Source organism: Pleurodeles waltl, chromosome 6 (assembly GCF_031143425.1).
Source record: "Pleurodeles waltl isolate 20211129_DDA chromosome 6, aPleWal1.hap1.20221129, whole genome shotgun sequence".
NCBI classification, from domain to species: Eukaryota; Metazoa; Chordata; class Amphibia; order Caudata; family Salamandridae; genus Pleurodeles; species Pleurodeles waltl.
The window spans coordinates 645145813-645162244 of NC_090445.1; the positions used below are offsets into that span (position 1 = coordinate 645145813).

The following is a 16432-nucleotide window of genomic DNA, read 5'->3' on the forward strand; positions in this document are numbered from 1 at the left end:
AGAGCTGGCCTGGATTTATTTCTTAACAATGATACCTACCAATAAGAATCAGTTTGCTGTAAAGGCTAGAGTGCTTTATGTAGTGCAGCTCTGAATCTAGTACTCTGAAAAGCAAGCCAAGGTTCCGGGATGACTGAAGTAATGTGACCACATTTCTTTGTTCCAAACAAACCTTATGTATTGTCGCGTAGGTTCTCATTATCCTAATAAGATTGCTGGATTTGGGCGGCAGAATCACTTGTACTGCGGGGGTCTGAGTCTGAACCCACACCAGGTGACACCTAATGGCCTAATCTGGGATTTCTTCTAGCTAACTAGCAGTGCGTCATCTCCACCCAAGAACAGGGATGATTGGGCAACCCGGCGCATGACACAAATGACTCCTCGGGGAAATCGTGGCCACTTAGATCTCATCCGTTTCTCTAAGTTACATTAGTCTCACGTATACAAGGACAATCTGAGGCAGAGTATAGTTCAATAAGGATTTATTGAAACAACTGCATATTAGATAATAAAGCATGTATTGCAATAACTAGGACGATGAAGCACAATAGGATTAAAATTGTGACAATAAAAGTAAAACACAAAAATAACGCTACCATGTTATCACTAAGGTTTTTAAGAATAGTTCCTGCCTAGGCTATGTTAGTCCACAGCATGTTAAGCTCTAATTCTGCCCTTCAGGTTCCGCTGGGAAGACAACGTCTCTAATACCTGAGCAAGACGCCTGTAGTCTACATAAGCAGCTGCGGCGAAACTATCAACATACAGCCATGGTCATCTGGCTGGAACCTCCCTCTAACGTACATGGATCAAAGTAGTGTTTTTATAATAAAACCGCTGATGTTCGTGGAAAGGATCCCCACAAGAGTGTGTATGTTTCTGTAAACATTGGAGACAAAGCGTACCACTTTTGCCCGCAACCGATCTCACTGCAGCCTTGAGAAAGCACAGAGTGAAAGAAATGTCTTGTTTAAGAACTCCGTGCTGGCCTAGGCGAAGAACAGCTAGATAGAGAAAAATAAAACAAGACTGCAAAATAATATAACGAAGCTAGAATAAAACATATCTAGGTAAAAGTGCACAGCGGCAGGCCTAGTTTGCTAAAATAACATGTCTAAAACAATAGCTAAAATGGCTACAGAGCAGTATGAAGGATAGATTTTATTGGAGTGAGATATTGATAAGGCTGTCGAGGATGTGTCAGTGCTAGTATGAGATCCATTCGAAAACTGTACCTTCATTACTAAGTATTCAATTAGATTTAGTGAATTTGTCCTGCAAAAAAAGGCAGAGCAGCTAATTTATTGGCATATATGTAGTGTTTTTCAGCAAACTCTTTCACTGGTGGTCCAGTTCCATTATATTGCAAGCACTTCATACCCCTCGAAAGATTGTGAAGTGCTCCAATTTGACTCTGGTTTCTGTGCAACCCTTCAGTGTGCATGAGTGAAAGAATGTTTGTAGTTTGGGTTGTATGGGTGATGTGAATGAGGTTTGAAATAAAATGGTGAAAGGACAGTGTGTCTAACGGGCACCGCAAATAAGAACTGCGCATAGTGGACAGTATAAAAACAGATGCTGTCCCAAATGCAGGTACTTACTAACTGTAAAGTGGAGAGACCGTATTTAAAAATGCTTCTTATGTAACATTGTACTGATGGATGGGAAGCTATTAAAACGTAAAGCTATACAAAGGGGCTTATGGAATCAAACACATTTTGTACATGTGCTCCTAAAGCACTATTTTGACACACAAAATCTACCCTTCAAGGGATGTAGTTCTTCAATATGGCACATGTTGACTTTCAAGGTACACAGCAACGATTTAAGATAAACCCTCAGGCACATCTGGATGTTTCTGACTTTGTACTGGTTCAGCAAAGGAGATCCAGATGACTGTATCGGAATGTTAAAGGGTGTGTGAGGTGGTAGAACCTTGAGCAGCAAAGTGAGGGATCTGAAGGTTGTAAGCTAAATGAATTGCAACTTTTTGGACAAATATTGAAAATCAGTTCAAAATTGTTCTTTTGGTATTCATTCCGTGGCCTAGTATATCAAAGGCCAGTGAAAGGTCAAATACCAAACATTCAGCCTCAGATTTTAAAGTGTGAAGGGCACTCTCCAACGCGTGGCGGTGCCTTGTTATCGCTGTACTGTATCTTGCCTGAAGCCAAGAATGTCATTGTTCAAAAGGTGAGATTGCATTTGGAAAGTTCTGCTTCCTAAATTAATTTAACAAGGAATGTAAGCTTTGTGACTGTGAGGTTCTGAAGGTCTCATGTCAAGGTTTGCTTTTTGTAAAAAAAAAAATATATATTATAATAAGCTTGGTCCCTTGAGAGAACAGTAGGAAAAAAATCCTTGTTTCAAAGAAGGGGTCCAAGAAGGAATTGGGCAGTGCCAATTCTACAATACGTTGTTAGAGTTCCATACTAAGAGGATTTGACAGTTGCAGAGCTATCTCTGATTGGAATGATGATTGTTATTTCAGGATTATTGTGATTTAAAAGGTATATTCTTTGAGTGATTGGTCATGAGATTAGAGTAGAGTTTAGGTGAGTTTTCAGGAGTAAGACAGGTAATTACAGAAAGGAATGAAGCCATGCCCAGTAGTTCTTCTCCATTGATTCATTTGTTATCCAAGACATTTCAGGTTTCATGATCAGATTAGTGCTTGCGTTGTTAACCCTGCCCCCGCCCCCCCAACCCCCCTCCCTTGTATTGCTTGCTGTCCCCAAAGCCCCTCGTTCTGTTTGTTTTTGTGTAAGTGTTGTATAGCTGTGCAGGCTGCTGTGGAGCACAGCTTAAGGGGGGAAAAAGGAATATGACACTGTCAATGCTGGCCGTGTCATTGTATTCATGACTTTTTTTTTTTTTGAAATCCCTTTTTTTCTTTAAGCCATGTTGCACTGCAGCTCACGCTGCTGTGCACCATACTAAAAAAAAAAAAAAGACAGCCATTGCATAGGTGAAACCTATTGGCTTTGCCAACGTGTGTTCAAAAAAATGCTTTCACTCACAAATAAGCTCAGTTTATTTTTTTTATTTTAATACTTACTGCTCCAAGTGATGTCCATCCATCTTGGAACAATAAATTAAAGAATAAATCAAACGAAAGGCGTGTACACATGCATGGTGATGCATTTCCACACTTAGATAAACACACTTGGCTTATACAACCTCCTGTTACACATACATATGGACATGTCATCACACCTTTTCGTGTTTTTATGTGTGTATATATATATATATATATATATATACTTATATATTTATATATACTTATATATTTCACAACACAGAACCACCTCGACCCACCCTGCACAGGGGTACACCCACGCACACATGAGGAGGAACGGCTGCCTAGGGAGCACACTTAGCAAAGACAAGCCCAAACCCAATGTAAGAAAATCGCCATGCAAAACAAGGTACAACCAGGAATTCTGTTTAAGGAAGAATCACCACATGATTAGTTTTAGTATGAGCCTTGATCACATGACTCAATCCTTGTGATCACCGCCCCAAATGGTGCATAAACAAACAAGCATTGACAAAGCGAATGGAGCCTATGTAAACTCTGACTGTCTTTCTATTTTTATTTTTTTTATTTTTTACATATTGCAGAGCTGTTAAGCTGCTGTGAAATATAACTTAGTTACAAAAAATAAACCTTGACACCGACAATAGGCAAAACCTACTGCCTTTGCCAATGCTCGTTTTTCATAAGTTTTGTAGTTTATTTAATATTTATGTTAAATGAGGGATGATGTCTGCTTCTAATGCTATGTGAAGTCCCATCGCATAGTTATATTTCTTGTTAAAAAGGTCTGGTATTCACAAATCTGTTAGACCGCTGACCCACCCTCGTGCTTTATTTACCATTTTATATAGGTCTGCAGTGATGGAAAGTTCACTGCTACGGAGTCCATCCTTTCACTGCCTTATTTTTTTTTTCAATGCTTGATGGTTCCCAGAAATACGTAAGTAATTATTTTATTTTTTTAACCCCAGTTTCAACATTCCTTTGCTTTTTACCTTTTCCTTTACCTAAAATACTTCACTCAATTTTTCAGTATGAAAGAAATATGAAAGCTTCATACTTTGTGTTATGCTGGTTGGCTACATCAGCATCCTCGGGAGCTGAATGTTCCTACTGTGTGTAAAGGAGTAGGTGCAGCATTGTACCTCAGTACTCATCTTTGTTGTGTCTTGCAACAAACTCCCAGGACCACAGATGGTACACCGGTCACCGCTTTCTGTCTCAGAGACTGGACAGGGAGGGAGGGGACGAAAAGGGCAGATTAGAGAAGGACAGTGGCAGAATGGGGAAAAAGCACCCGGAAATGAAGAAGCAACAAACAGAGGCTGTGACGTAACAGCCAGAACTGCCGACTTTGGGGTAGGTGGAACCATGTTCGAGTCTCGACTTGCCTCAACATACTGTCATTCTGGACACATCAGAAAATTCTCCTGTGCATACAAAAAACAAAATGAATGTGTATGTAAAGCACGCCAGTACCTTCAAGCCAGGATTGCACTTTATGAAACTGGGGAAAAAAATGAACAAGAAAGATTGCATATTGGATAGCTGATATCTGGCTTTTAAATCATCTGTCCCCCTGCAACAATAACACAACAATCTTGTGTCATTAACTCTAATCTGTACAAATGTATAACATTTTATGAGAGTGAACCCATCATCTGTTCAATATTTAGTTTCAAATAGTCTGATCATATTACTTGATTGGCGTTTTTTATGATCGCATGTTCACCTTCTTGTAATGTGTTCTGTTTGGTGCTTTATCTAATCCAGACTACTCAGTTTTCTTTATTTTCAAGAATATGTACCCCACACCGAAAAGCTACAAAACTCTAAATGGACCTGGAGACCGGAACAAGAAGCCTATTGCTTCTTCTTTCAGGGTGAAGTGGCAGCACGTGCCCTTTGTCCTTCAATCAATGGTTGTCACAGGGATAAGGATTGCAACCGATTCTGGCAGCTGATTCACAGATTGCCTGTGAGCAATAAATCATCTGGCTCTCCTTGAAAGCAAATACGATAAAAGACGCCTGGAGATGGCACAATTGCTGTCCACTCAAAATAAAATTATATTTTTTAACATTTATCTGCATCTTATGTACTGAAATACATACATCATGTACCCTTTTGTATAATACTGTTTGACAAACACCTCACGTAATGTAGCAAAGTGACCACGTGTAAAGAAGACCCTTACCCGTGTGGTGCCTTTAAGTGTGTCAGCGAACAAGTAGGTGTGTACTCTGAACTACGTGTGATCCAAGGGTGCAGTCTTTTACAAGTTATGCAGACTGTGACAGAGAAGTGCATAACCAGTAACACACAGTTAGGGTGAGCTACCCTGCAGCCAGACTTCTGCTGTGATCATAAGGAAATGCCTTCCACTGTGAACTGCAGTCCATCTACAGCAGAACTCCCACCGCGTCATCGGGAGTTTCATGCAGTCAGACACCGGGTTACGCCCCAAGAGATGCCCCTCGCTTTGTCTGATAGAGGGATTCTTACATGAAGTCCGTCTCTTCCTGCTCAGCCTGCTAACAGCTTGGGTGAACATGGTGGGGGATGGGTTTGGTACTCCAAATGGGCTGGGGGAGAGGGGGCTGATGTGTGATCAAGTCATGATATCTGGTTCCGATGTGATGCAAGCAGTAGAGGGAGCACAAACATTCGGTGGACTGTGCTGGTTCAAAACCGCATTTCAAAACACAAACCGTAAGAAAAGACAGACTCAAAAAGGGAGTTCAAGATTAAAAATTAGAAAACCAGAAGGCTTTTTATAAAATTTAAAAGTACAATACAGGAATAACAAAGTGCAGCACAGCGGTAATCTCATTGAAATGCATGATTGTTATTTACCATGAAGGCTTTCATACACAGATTAATACAGGAATTAAAGCAAAATCATAAAATATTCTTAATTCTCAGATGTGCAGCAAATACAGTAACTAATTGAACAGCATTCCTAGTAGGGGCCAAATTAATCTTATTCACTCAATTTTCAAGGATTTGTATACAGTTTTCTTACGTAGAAATCACAGGAACTGCAGCAGCAGCAGCATGGTTTGATCATTGCTCCAACAAATCCCATTTTCATTTTTTTAAATGTCATATAACACTATTCCCTTAGCACTAACCCACTACATGACTCTTGACCTAATGTCGTTTGGAGTCAGGCCTCTTCACTGACTCTATGGTGAGTCATATTTTATCAGGTCAAGCTATTTTTAGGAACTACTAATCCCTTCTGCCTAGTTGACAAAGAGCAGGTGTTCTGTTCAGTATGAAAGTGCAGGAGCAATAAAGATGCCTTTAAATTTTGTGATCTTGGCACATTAGCTCTGTGTTCAGAGACAGAGGTCAAACATTAGTTTGTCTTCAAATTTAGTAGTTGTGAAAGCCCATTTTTCATCGTTCTGTGTGATGAAAAAATATTTTAAAAGGAAGAAAACAAATCGCAACACTTTTTTTGGTGATTTGCAAATAATAACTATCTTCTGGCTCCCAATGTTCAGATTATTGTTAATACGCTATATAGTATTATCACTAAAGCTGCAAGTTAGTGGAATGGTTTTAGGACATTTATTGGAAATTTACTGTCTGTAAATGACAGTGTGCTGCCACATCATGCTTAAGTGATATATTTATTGAAAGTGAGTGGTTAAACATAAACTGAGGAACACTCCTGCCCTGATGTCTATGTTTAGTAAACTAAGAGGCAAGTCATGGATCATATGTCCTCTATATGTGTGCTAGATTCTTATTATACATGGAGCAAACATTTAGTCTATTTAATAAAACAAGAGGTTTTTTGTACAGCAGAAATGCTAAGCTTACATATTTGAAGGTGCACTCATATGTGAGAATGAAGAAAAAGGTGACTCTGTATAGTAAAATATTTGCTTAGGATCACAAAATTTGAGACCAGTTTATGGGTCAAGTACATTATAGTTAGGTCGAGTTGATCATTAAAGTTACTCGAGCTGCAGGTCTAGTAACATTTTTATAATTTTTCAAGGCCTGGCAGCGAGACCAAAGTTTTTACATAAATCATAAATGCAGTACTATGTGCTGGCAAGAAGAACCTCGGATATTGTAGTAAAAGGCTTTCCTCCAGTGAGCTCTTGAAGAAAAGTGTCTTTTAGAGATAAACAGTCTACATTTTGATGCACGTAATGTCTAGGAAAGAAATATTAACATAGACTGACCATCATGATATGGTATCCATTTTGAACAAGATGGTGTTGGGGCCTAGTTAGCTTAAGTCAGAAAAACATGCGTCCACATATCCTAATGTTTCAAATGTAATGGCTCTGTCAGTATACACATGTAAATTTATGTGCAGGGCTATTGATAAAGATGCTCACTTCAGTTTGAACGCACTCTCCCTCTCCTGTCATCTTCTACATTTCACAATAAGAAGATCCTGGAACTTGATTATTGTTATTTTGCAGTAGAATCCTGGGATGTGTGCGCTGTATGCTGCTCTGTCATGTTGAATTTGGATTCAGAAAAGCATGTTGTTTACTGAGCTAAGTTGTGAATGTGGATCATATGTTGGGTGAGTGTGGAGTCAGTCAGAATGACATTGACCTGAAACCCACAATGTATCTAAAGTGACTAAACGGAAACACGATTTTCCATGCTTGAAAAACCTTTTTCTCAGTGTATGCAGACTAATTTCTGAACGGCAACGACAAATGGGCAAGAATGTTTTAGGGTAAAGCGTTATAAAATCTCCATGGTGTGGATTTTTATTGCCTCACACGATCTTCAAATTCGGTGATTGAATTGCAGCTATTAAGCAACATTCTGTTTATCTCCACTTCATAACAGGTACCGTGTGCATGATAGAGGTTAGCTGTTGCTTGGCTAGCAGATTTTTGACATGACACTGCTTGATGTAATCATGCTTTTCTGGCTTTTTGTACCTAATCAGAATTGATGTGACTGAAGTACAAATCCTCATAATAATCATGTACTTGCTGTCAGCGATCGGAGGACCAGCTTTTTGGCATTCCATGGTAATTTCATTAATTTTACACAATTTCAATGAGATTGATTTTAGAGATACAGCATTGCATTACTTGTCTTCATTAAAGTTTGCCATTTTTTTCGAGGAAAATTTTAGATCTTATTTTTGAGAATACTCTAACATGTTTTCTGATCATTTGAAAGGCTTTCGGAAGGAAACATTGGCACACGCAGAATTCACAATATGTATTAAAAATGTGAAAGTGCCATAGTATTTTATGCAATATGTTTATACCACAGGGAAATTTGGAAGCTTTTTTCTGGTTTAATTATTAATCGGGGAAACATTTTGTGTCTCTTCACTTCATGGGTCTTTCATGCATGTACTTTATCTTTTATCCTTGTAGTAGTGGAATATGGCAGACCATGTCTATGGAGAACATCTACTTGTTTATCTTTAAATAACAGCAGTCTGATTTTTAGTTGCTTTGTCATAATCCTCCACGTCTTCAGATAACACTGCCTTGTTAAAATCACTAAACCACATAATAGCAACGCTTTGAAAACTTAGCATGTTCTCCTAATAGTTTTTGTGTACTTGTACGATTTCTTTAATTCCAGAATACAGCATTTTTTGCGCCAGTGTCCTTGAAATCAGGAGACCCAGCAATCATATCCAGTAAAGCAGGTTGTCAAAGACTGGTTTCTGAGCTGGAGGCATCCGCCTTGTTTTCTCTATTACATCCGCTGAACATAATGCATGGATTAACTGCATGCTGGCTTTAAAGCTGTATTAGACGTTATTGGTTCCAGATTAATGGGACATGAAAAAGGAAGGGACAATATTTTAGTTAAATACTGTAATGCTTTTTTAATCTATGTTTGCTCCTATGTAATATGTATGTTGCCAACTGCTAACATTATTTTTCTTTTCCAAGTGATATAAACCTTTACCAGAATGTCCAGTAGGACGTTTTCAGTGCACATTCATCTTCCCTTTGGGAAGTGCAAATCCAGCAAAACTCTTATTAGTCTACTTTTTTATTGGTCTTTAAACACTGGCTTTTGGTGAACAAGGAAAGGCCAAGAAATGGGTAGACTGTTTGAAGACTTATCTTCATGTCTTTAGAATGTCTAGCTAATAATGTTTGTAAGTACTATTTTCCAAAGCACCTCCGAAGTATTCAGTAACAGAAACCTAGTTTGGATGGCCAGTGTAGACCGATTCTAAAGTTTATTTTCAGTTTTTAACATATACCCTTGTAAGGGTAGAATGAAGTGCGACAAATGTTGAGATTTCTTTCGAAACTTTAAAAAAAAATAGGTAAAAAGGTAAATGGCCGTTAGTGATTGATTGCCCAATGCAAATGTGTGTATTGCAGCATTTGCTTCATTTTGATTTAAAGACACCAACTTCCTCCACTCCATTAATTCATAATCCAGTGACAGCCAGCCACTTTCTAAAAGAAACCGAAGCATCTGCCATAGTATCAGTGGGAAAGCCTGAATGCAAGCTGCCAAAAGCACGAATCCTTCCCTTTTGCTGTCCCCTTTCTTCAACCTGGTATCTTTTGTTCTTTCACTTTTACAGAGACTTTGAACCTAACTCTAGGCATTGTTTCCGGTGTTATTCATAGGGCTGCCTTTAAGGAGTGCAGATGCTACATGTCTCAAGTTCCAGTAAATGGCCATTTCAGGTGCTGTCTTTGATGTCTGGAGTGTGCTACTCCACTGATAATTTTAAGGTCTCCTCATTCTTTTCGGAAAGGGTGCTTCAGAACTGTTTGAACGTGTGATTCCCTGAGAATCCTAGGATTTTAATGCAATCCTACAAAAGGTAAGTAAATATAAATATATTTTTTGAAGTGCTGCACGCCCCACGTCTCTTTTTCTTGCTCTGAAACTTAAGCAGCATTAGCAGAAAAGGACTCCCTGTTGATGAGTGAATCTTTCTGTGACTGCTTCATCAACTTTGAAGACGCCGTATCAGAATGATTTATAATGAATCAGTTGTGTCCGTGTCTGACATTGAAGACAGCCACTATTAAAACGTAAGAGCAGTAACAATCTGAAGGCACTTTGAGACCAACTTGATGAAATAATCTAGTACTGCTGTATTATAAACTGTGTTGGTCTTCCATGAACACAGCCACGTAGTATTTTTCTCACTGAGGTTCACCCAAGGGGTAAGTGGCATTGACATATGCACCTGCTGCAAAGTCATTCACTGTCAAAAGTATCACTGGATATTCCATAGAACATGTGGGAAGGGTCAAAAAGGTTTTGATCCCTTTCAAATCAGTTGGTCTGGCATGGACCCGTCAGTTTGAAACCAGATGGCCAGTGCTGTTGTCCCAATACTTCGAGCCATTGTGCGGGATGCATTAGGCAATAAACTGAATGGCTCTTTTCAAGGGTCACAGTTAGGACTCTCCATCAAAATTCCTAGAAGCTGAAGATAATCTATTAAACTATGAAGGTATTTCTTTCCTCCTATTAGAAAATAGACCACATTAATGGTTTAAAAAAATGTTGGGCCCTTGCTTGCAGAAAACCATTAGGTCTGAAACTTCAAATATGATACACTGCTGTCTGCAGTAACCTTCATGCAAATGTGCTCATAAAATGAAGCTATTATCCAGTTTGTCTGCTTGGAGAATCCGAGAATGAATCTATCATTGGGCAAAATGGAAAATGTGTACACCTTTCATGGGATAGGACCCTTTTTCTTTGGGCCATCCATTCTTTCTGATTGTGCAGTTGGTCTGGCCTGGTTTGATTTACTGATGATTCCCACCCTGATTCCCAGATTTGTGCACAGCTTACACTGCTGCATAACCCTGGTGTCCCTTTGTTGGATATTGTGCCATAATCCGTTTATTTATCTTAGCAAGGAAAATCCACTTTTGATGTAAAACGTCAGATTGTTTGAAACATGCCCCATATTTATGATCTTGGCAGCCTTAGTATTCTCTTAGATAGACATTTGTTGTTCCTGCAAGCAAGTAGGACTGTTTCCATACACAGCAAATATAAAAACCAGTGGCAAATATTTGCTCTATTGAAATTAAAATGAATGTTGTCCTGTACTACAAATCACTTTCTTTACTTTATGTACAAGTTTGCGAGGTGCAGCATCTAGGTTGCACCCTACAAATGCTGCCTAATGGTGATAGTCTGTTGCAGAAATTCCTGTGCAGAATATTTTGACTTGCACAACAAGTTAAGTAACACTTTATCTGATGGAGACTTCTAGCTGCAGATTCCTTACCTTAGATTATTCCCCATGCGGCAAACTGGATCTGGAAAATTTCAAGCAGTACTCCTGTACACAGGTACTTGGTGTCAGTTGGCTCTGCATCTGCACCAGAAGTGGCATGTGTGGTGCCTGTATAAGTGCCACCCCAGCACGTTAACGTCAGTTCTTTTCGTGCCAGTTAGCACTGATCCATGAAGAGCTACCCCTCAGTCACTTTCTGACTGCCTTTTCTCAACTTTGTCAACACTTTTCTTTTGCTGATAATGTATTCTTTGTGGGACTAGGATGCCACCTTGTAGTGCCTGCCAAAAGCAGATGTCTTTGATGGACCCACACTTGGTGTGTGGTGCTTGGAGAGCGACCGCAACTCCAAGACATGCGAGAACTGCCACACCATGCATCCAAAGGCACATTCCCTCAAGCTTCTTACAGCCTGCAGTCAGATGACCCTCCTCCCACCCCCCCCCACCCGCCCCCACACCCGCCCCCACACACACACACACACACACACACACACACACACACAACCAATGTTCAAGATCCCAGTTGCGCAGATGTCTCGAGACCAATTGCAGAGCCCGCACCCAGCTGTCGTTGTCTAGATCAAAGTCATCGGGTAAGCCCCAAGGCAAGAAGTCAAAGAGGTGTTCGGCTTTGCCGCACCATCCAAATCTAATACGCCTGTTCTGTGAGTCAAAGGGCTCCTGCACAAGTAAGGCAGTGCTTTTGGGCCCCATGAGTTCGGCAGGTGCCCCCACTGGATTCCCAACTGCGACCTTTCTTGGTGCTTGCTCCAGTCCCTACACTTCCAGTGGCGCCATCCCCATAGTCATTCCCAACTCCGACAGGGAGCTGGAATGGGTGCTGTCTGTCCCAAATTGGGTTCATGCCATCCTAGTTGGAGCCAGTGCCTTTTTCATTCGACAGGCCTGGAAAGGGAGTTAAATGAGGACCCACATGGATACCAGTATCTCGTGAATGACACAGAAGATAACTGGAATGAGGACCTGCTGGATGCCAGAAGGCTAAACACCTCACTGGACACAGGCTTGTCATCTTCCCCCCAACCGTGGCTATATAGGAGGGTACCTTATTCGCTGTGGTCGTGTGAAGTGTGGCTGAGGGTTTGTACTTTGTTGCCCTCAGTGGCCAGTCAAGACTAATGTCTTTACAGAGGTGTTTCAGCAGGGAGTTGCCCCTCTCAGCCCTTTCTCCTATTTATTGAAGCCTCTACTGATGTCCTACTTGGGATCTGTCCCAAGCCCGGGACAGGGGCTTCTGTGCACTGGACAGATTGCCTATCACCATCGCCCCACTCTAGGAGACCCCTTTTTCCTCACTCAGCACCCCTTTCCAGAGAGCTTGGTGTTCCAAGCCTCAACATCCGAGACAACACTGTCTCGTTCCCTACCACCCCACCGGATAGGTAGTCCAAGAGGCTGGATAACTTCAGTAAGAGGATGTTTTCGTTTGCCTCCTAGCACTGTGATCTGTGAACACTGCCTGCCTCTTGGGCCAGTACACTCATACGATCTGGGATTTTTTAATTTTTTTTTTTTTTTTGCAAGTGCTACCCATGGTCTCGGAGGAGGCATGACCCATATTTTTGCAAACCGCAGGAACACAGCAAAGTTCACCATCAAATGTAGACTACTCACTGGGCAGAGTGACTTCATTGTCTGTGGCCCTAAGGCATTACACCTGGCTGACAACCAGTGGCTTTTCAGAGGATGTCGGAGCCTCGCTCATGGACATGCCCTTTGATTCTCTCTTTTTAGAGAGAAAATGAACTTCACAATGGAGCGCTTTAAGGGCAACAGAGCTACAGCCAGGTCCTTGGGTCTATCCATGGAAGGCTGCTCCCCAACCCCAGTCTGCCTTCACCCCCTTCATGGCAGCGGAATGGGCTCACAGCTACGTTCATTCCCACCTAGCCATCGCGGCCAACAGACTTCCCAGCCTTTTTGCAGTCCAGGATGCAGTTCCCTCAGACCACATAGGGCCACTAGCCAGAGGTTCAGCCAGTCCACAGCCCTCCTCAGCCCCTTCCCATCAGCCTCCAAACCTCTTTAGTGTTCCCTTCTACCAACATGGGCATGTAGTGGGGGGGTAGGATAAGCCATCAGCTGCACCACTGCCAGTCTATGACATCTGACAGATGAGTTTTATAGATAGTGCAAAGGGGCTACTCAATCCCTTTTCTGCTCGCCCCTCCACCCCTGCCACTCATGACTGGCGGATGGAGGAACATCGCTTTGTTCCATCAGGGTGCTAGCAACAGAACTAGGTCTTGGTTGCTATTCCCGTTACTTTCTGGTGCCCAACAAGGACTGAGGCCATCCTCCTCTTCTAGACCTACACCTTCTTAACTTCTTCCTGAAAAAAGTTCAAAAAGCTTACATTGTCTCAAGTCCTGTATGCACTGGAGTATGGAAGGTAAGGTTAGATTTTCAGAATGCATAGTTCCATATTCGTGTTCTGCCTACCCAATGGCATTACCAAGTTTCACAGTGGGCCAAGAGCACTTCTAGTATGCCATGCTTCCTTTTGGCCTCCCCAGAGCCCGGAGGGTATTCATGGAAGTGATGATAGTGATTGTAGGACATCTACTGAGGTCAGGGGTTCCAGTCTTCCCCTACCTTGGTGATTGGCTGTTGAAGGCGGGTTCCCCTCAGGCAGTTGTCTTCCACCTCCAGACTACGACGGACCTCTTGCATTTGCTGGGGTTCACTGTAAATGTGCCAAAGTCACACCTGACTCTCCGATCCTCCCTTTTATTGGAGTCATTCTGTAAATAGTGCAGCTTTGGGCCTATACCTCTGAATGGTGAGTCCAGGATATCTGGGCTATGATACCAGTGTTTCAGCCTTCATCATGGATTTCAGTGATACTGATTCTGAATCTGTTGGGCCTTGTGGCTTCCTGTATCCTGTTAATTACACATGCCTGGTGGCGTATGCTGGCTTTGCATCAGGGAAATGGCGCCTACATGGCCCAGACCTCAGAGGGAACTGCAAAAGACCTGCAGTGGTGGCAGATGAATCGCAGTTTCATCAGTGGCAGACCCCTTGCACTTCCTCAGGCACAGTTGACTTTGGTGATAGATGCGTCACTCCTGGCGATCCAGTGGGCTTTGAGGTGTTTCTTCCCTCGTTCAAGGGAAGTCTGGTGCAGTGCAGGTGTTCACGGACACCACAACGACCATGTTGTACTGCAGTAAACAGGGTGGCGTTGTGGACCCTTTGTCAAGGGGCCTTGCATCTCTGGACATGACTGGAACATCAGGGCATTTCCCTGGTGGTTTAACAGCTAGTAGTTTCGCTGAACGGCAGGGCGGACAACTCGGCCCTCAATGCTAGTGAATCACTAATGGCGTCTCCATATGGAGGTGGGGCAAGGTCTCATTCAAGAAAGGGCAGAACCTTGGTTAGACCTGTCCGCCACCGCCGAACGTGTGATGTCCGTACTTCTGCTCGCTGGAGTTTACAAGGTAGCTCTTGGTCACATCCACTTTCAATCTTGAGTGGAGTTCCAGACTCCTGTAAGCACTTCTGCTGATACCACTCCTGGCCTGGGTTCTCAAGAGGATCACAAACAAGTGGCCCCAAGTCATTCTTGTGGCTCTGGACGGGACACACTGTCTGGTATCCTGAGCTGTTGAGCATGAGCATTGGTCCTTTAGAGAGGCACCCTATTTGGAAAGATCTTGTGTCACAGGGGTAACAGAGCCCCTGCATCTGATCCTGCTCACCCTCTGCCTTCATGCATGGAGATTGAACAGCGAAGGTTGACTGCTTTTAACCTTCCTACTGAAGTCTGTGATGTTGTTCTCGCAGCCAGGTATCCCTCCACCAAGATGGTATACACCTGCTGCTGGAACAAATTTGTGTCATGGTGTGCATCCAAGAACATCGATCCTCTCTGCACCCCTTTCTCAGGTTTTCTGTTTCCTCTTTCTTTGGCCCAGCAGAGCCATGTTCTGGGCACAGTTAAGGACTATTTTTCAGCAATTTTGACATTTGTGCAGTAGCTGGACCAACCTTCTTTGTTCAAGTCACCTGTTGTGACTAGGTTCCTTAAAGGTATCCAGCATATATTTCAGCCTAGGCCATTCATTGTGCTTCAGTGGGACTTAAATTTAGTCCTGACTTTCCTGATTTGTGTTCCTTTTTCAGCCATTGCAGTTGCTAACCATAAAGACAGCTTTCCAAGTGGTCATAAGATCGTCCAGGAGAGTCAGAGAACTGCAGGCACTGTGTGTACACCCTCCTTATATGACTTTTTACCCAGACAAGCTGGTCCTTCTAGCACGTGCCTCCTTCCTTCCGAAGGTATTGACACCCCTTCATGTAAGCCAAAATCTCTCCATGCCTATTTTATTTGCTTCTGCCTTACTCTTCTAAAGAAGAGAAGAGACTCCACTGTCTGGACCCCTAAAGAGTGTTGTCATTCTAGCTTGATCATACCAAAAAGCTTTGGGTGGACGATCAACTCTTCTTAGTATACGGTGGAGCCAAAAAGGGGAAGGCCATTCAGAAACGGACCATCTCAAGATGGATAGTGCTCTGCATTAATATCTGTAGTGCACTGGCCAAAAAGCAACCCCCTGCGAACTTGCATGTTCATTCCACCAGAATCAAGGCTGTGACTTCTGTGTTAGCTTGCAGAATCCCTGTCCTTTACATCTGTCAAGCAGCAGTGTGGGCATCTCTGCACACATTTATCAAACACTACTGCCTGGCTGGTCAGGTCCGTTGTGATGGGCACTTTTCGATCTTGCAGGACTTTAGTCTAAAACGATTTTGCAGACCCACTGCGTGGGAGGAATTTCTTGGGAATCTATTCTAGTGTAAGGAATCTGCGGCTAGAAGTCTCTATCAGATGAACAAGTTACATACTTTCAGTATTGCCTTATCTGGTAGAGAGGCTATCTACCAGCAGATTCCTTACTGACCTTCCCATCCCCCTCGCTGTGCGAACTGATTAGTGTGAGGGTCACTCGTTTAAGGGCCTTATAAATTCAGGCCCCAGTTGTCAGTGTTGCTTGTGGCACTGCGCTTCTGGCATGAAAATTTGCAAAAATAAAATGACATCCGCACACTGTCATGGTGCCTAAAGAGGCACCGAACACTTCACTTCCAGTGCAGCTAATGTGGAGC

The 16432-nt window shown here is 42.3% G+C and overlaps 1 protein-coding gene across 2 annotated transcripts in view; it reads left to right on the top strand.

Moving 5' to 3' along the window:
* Window positions 1-16432, top strand: part of CEPT1 (choline/ethanolamine phosphotransferase 1) — a 251381-nt gene that overhangs the window by 123702 nt on the left and 111247 nt on the right. Inside the window, exon 6 of one of the 2 annotated variants that reach the window (XM_069238994.1) lies at window positions 7980-8064. The exons of the other annotated variant lie outside the window; for it this stretch is intronic. Coding sequence (XP_069095095.1) covers window positions 7980-8064 — 85 coding nt within the window. The remainder of the gene's footprint in view (window positions 1-7979; window positions 8065-16432) is intronic. 2 annotated transcript variants of the gene reach the window in all.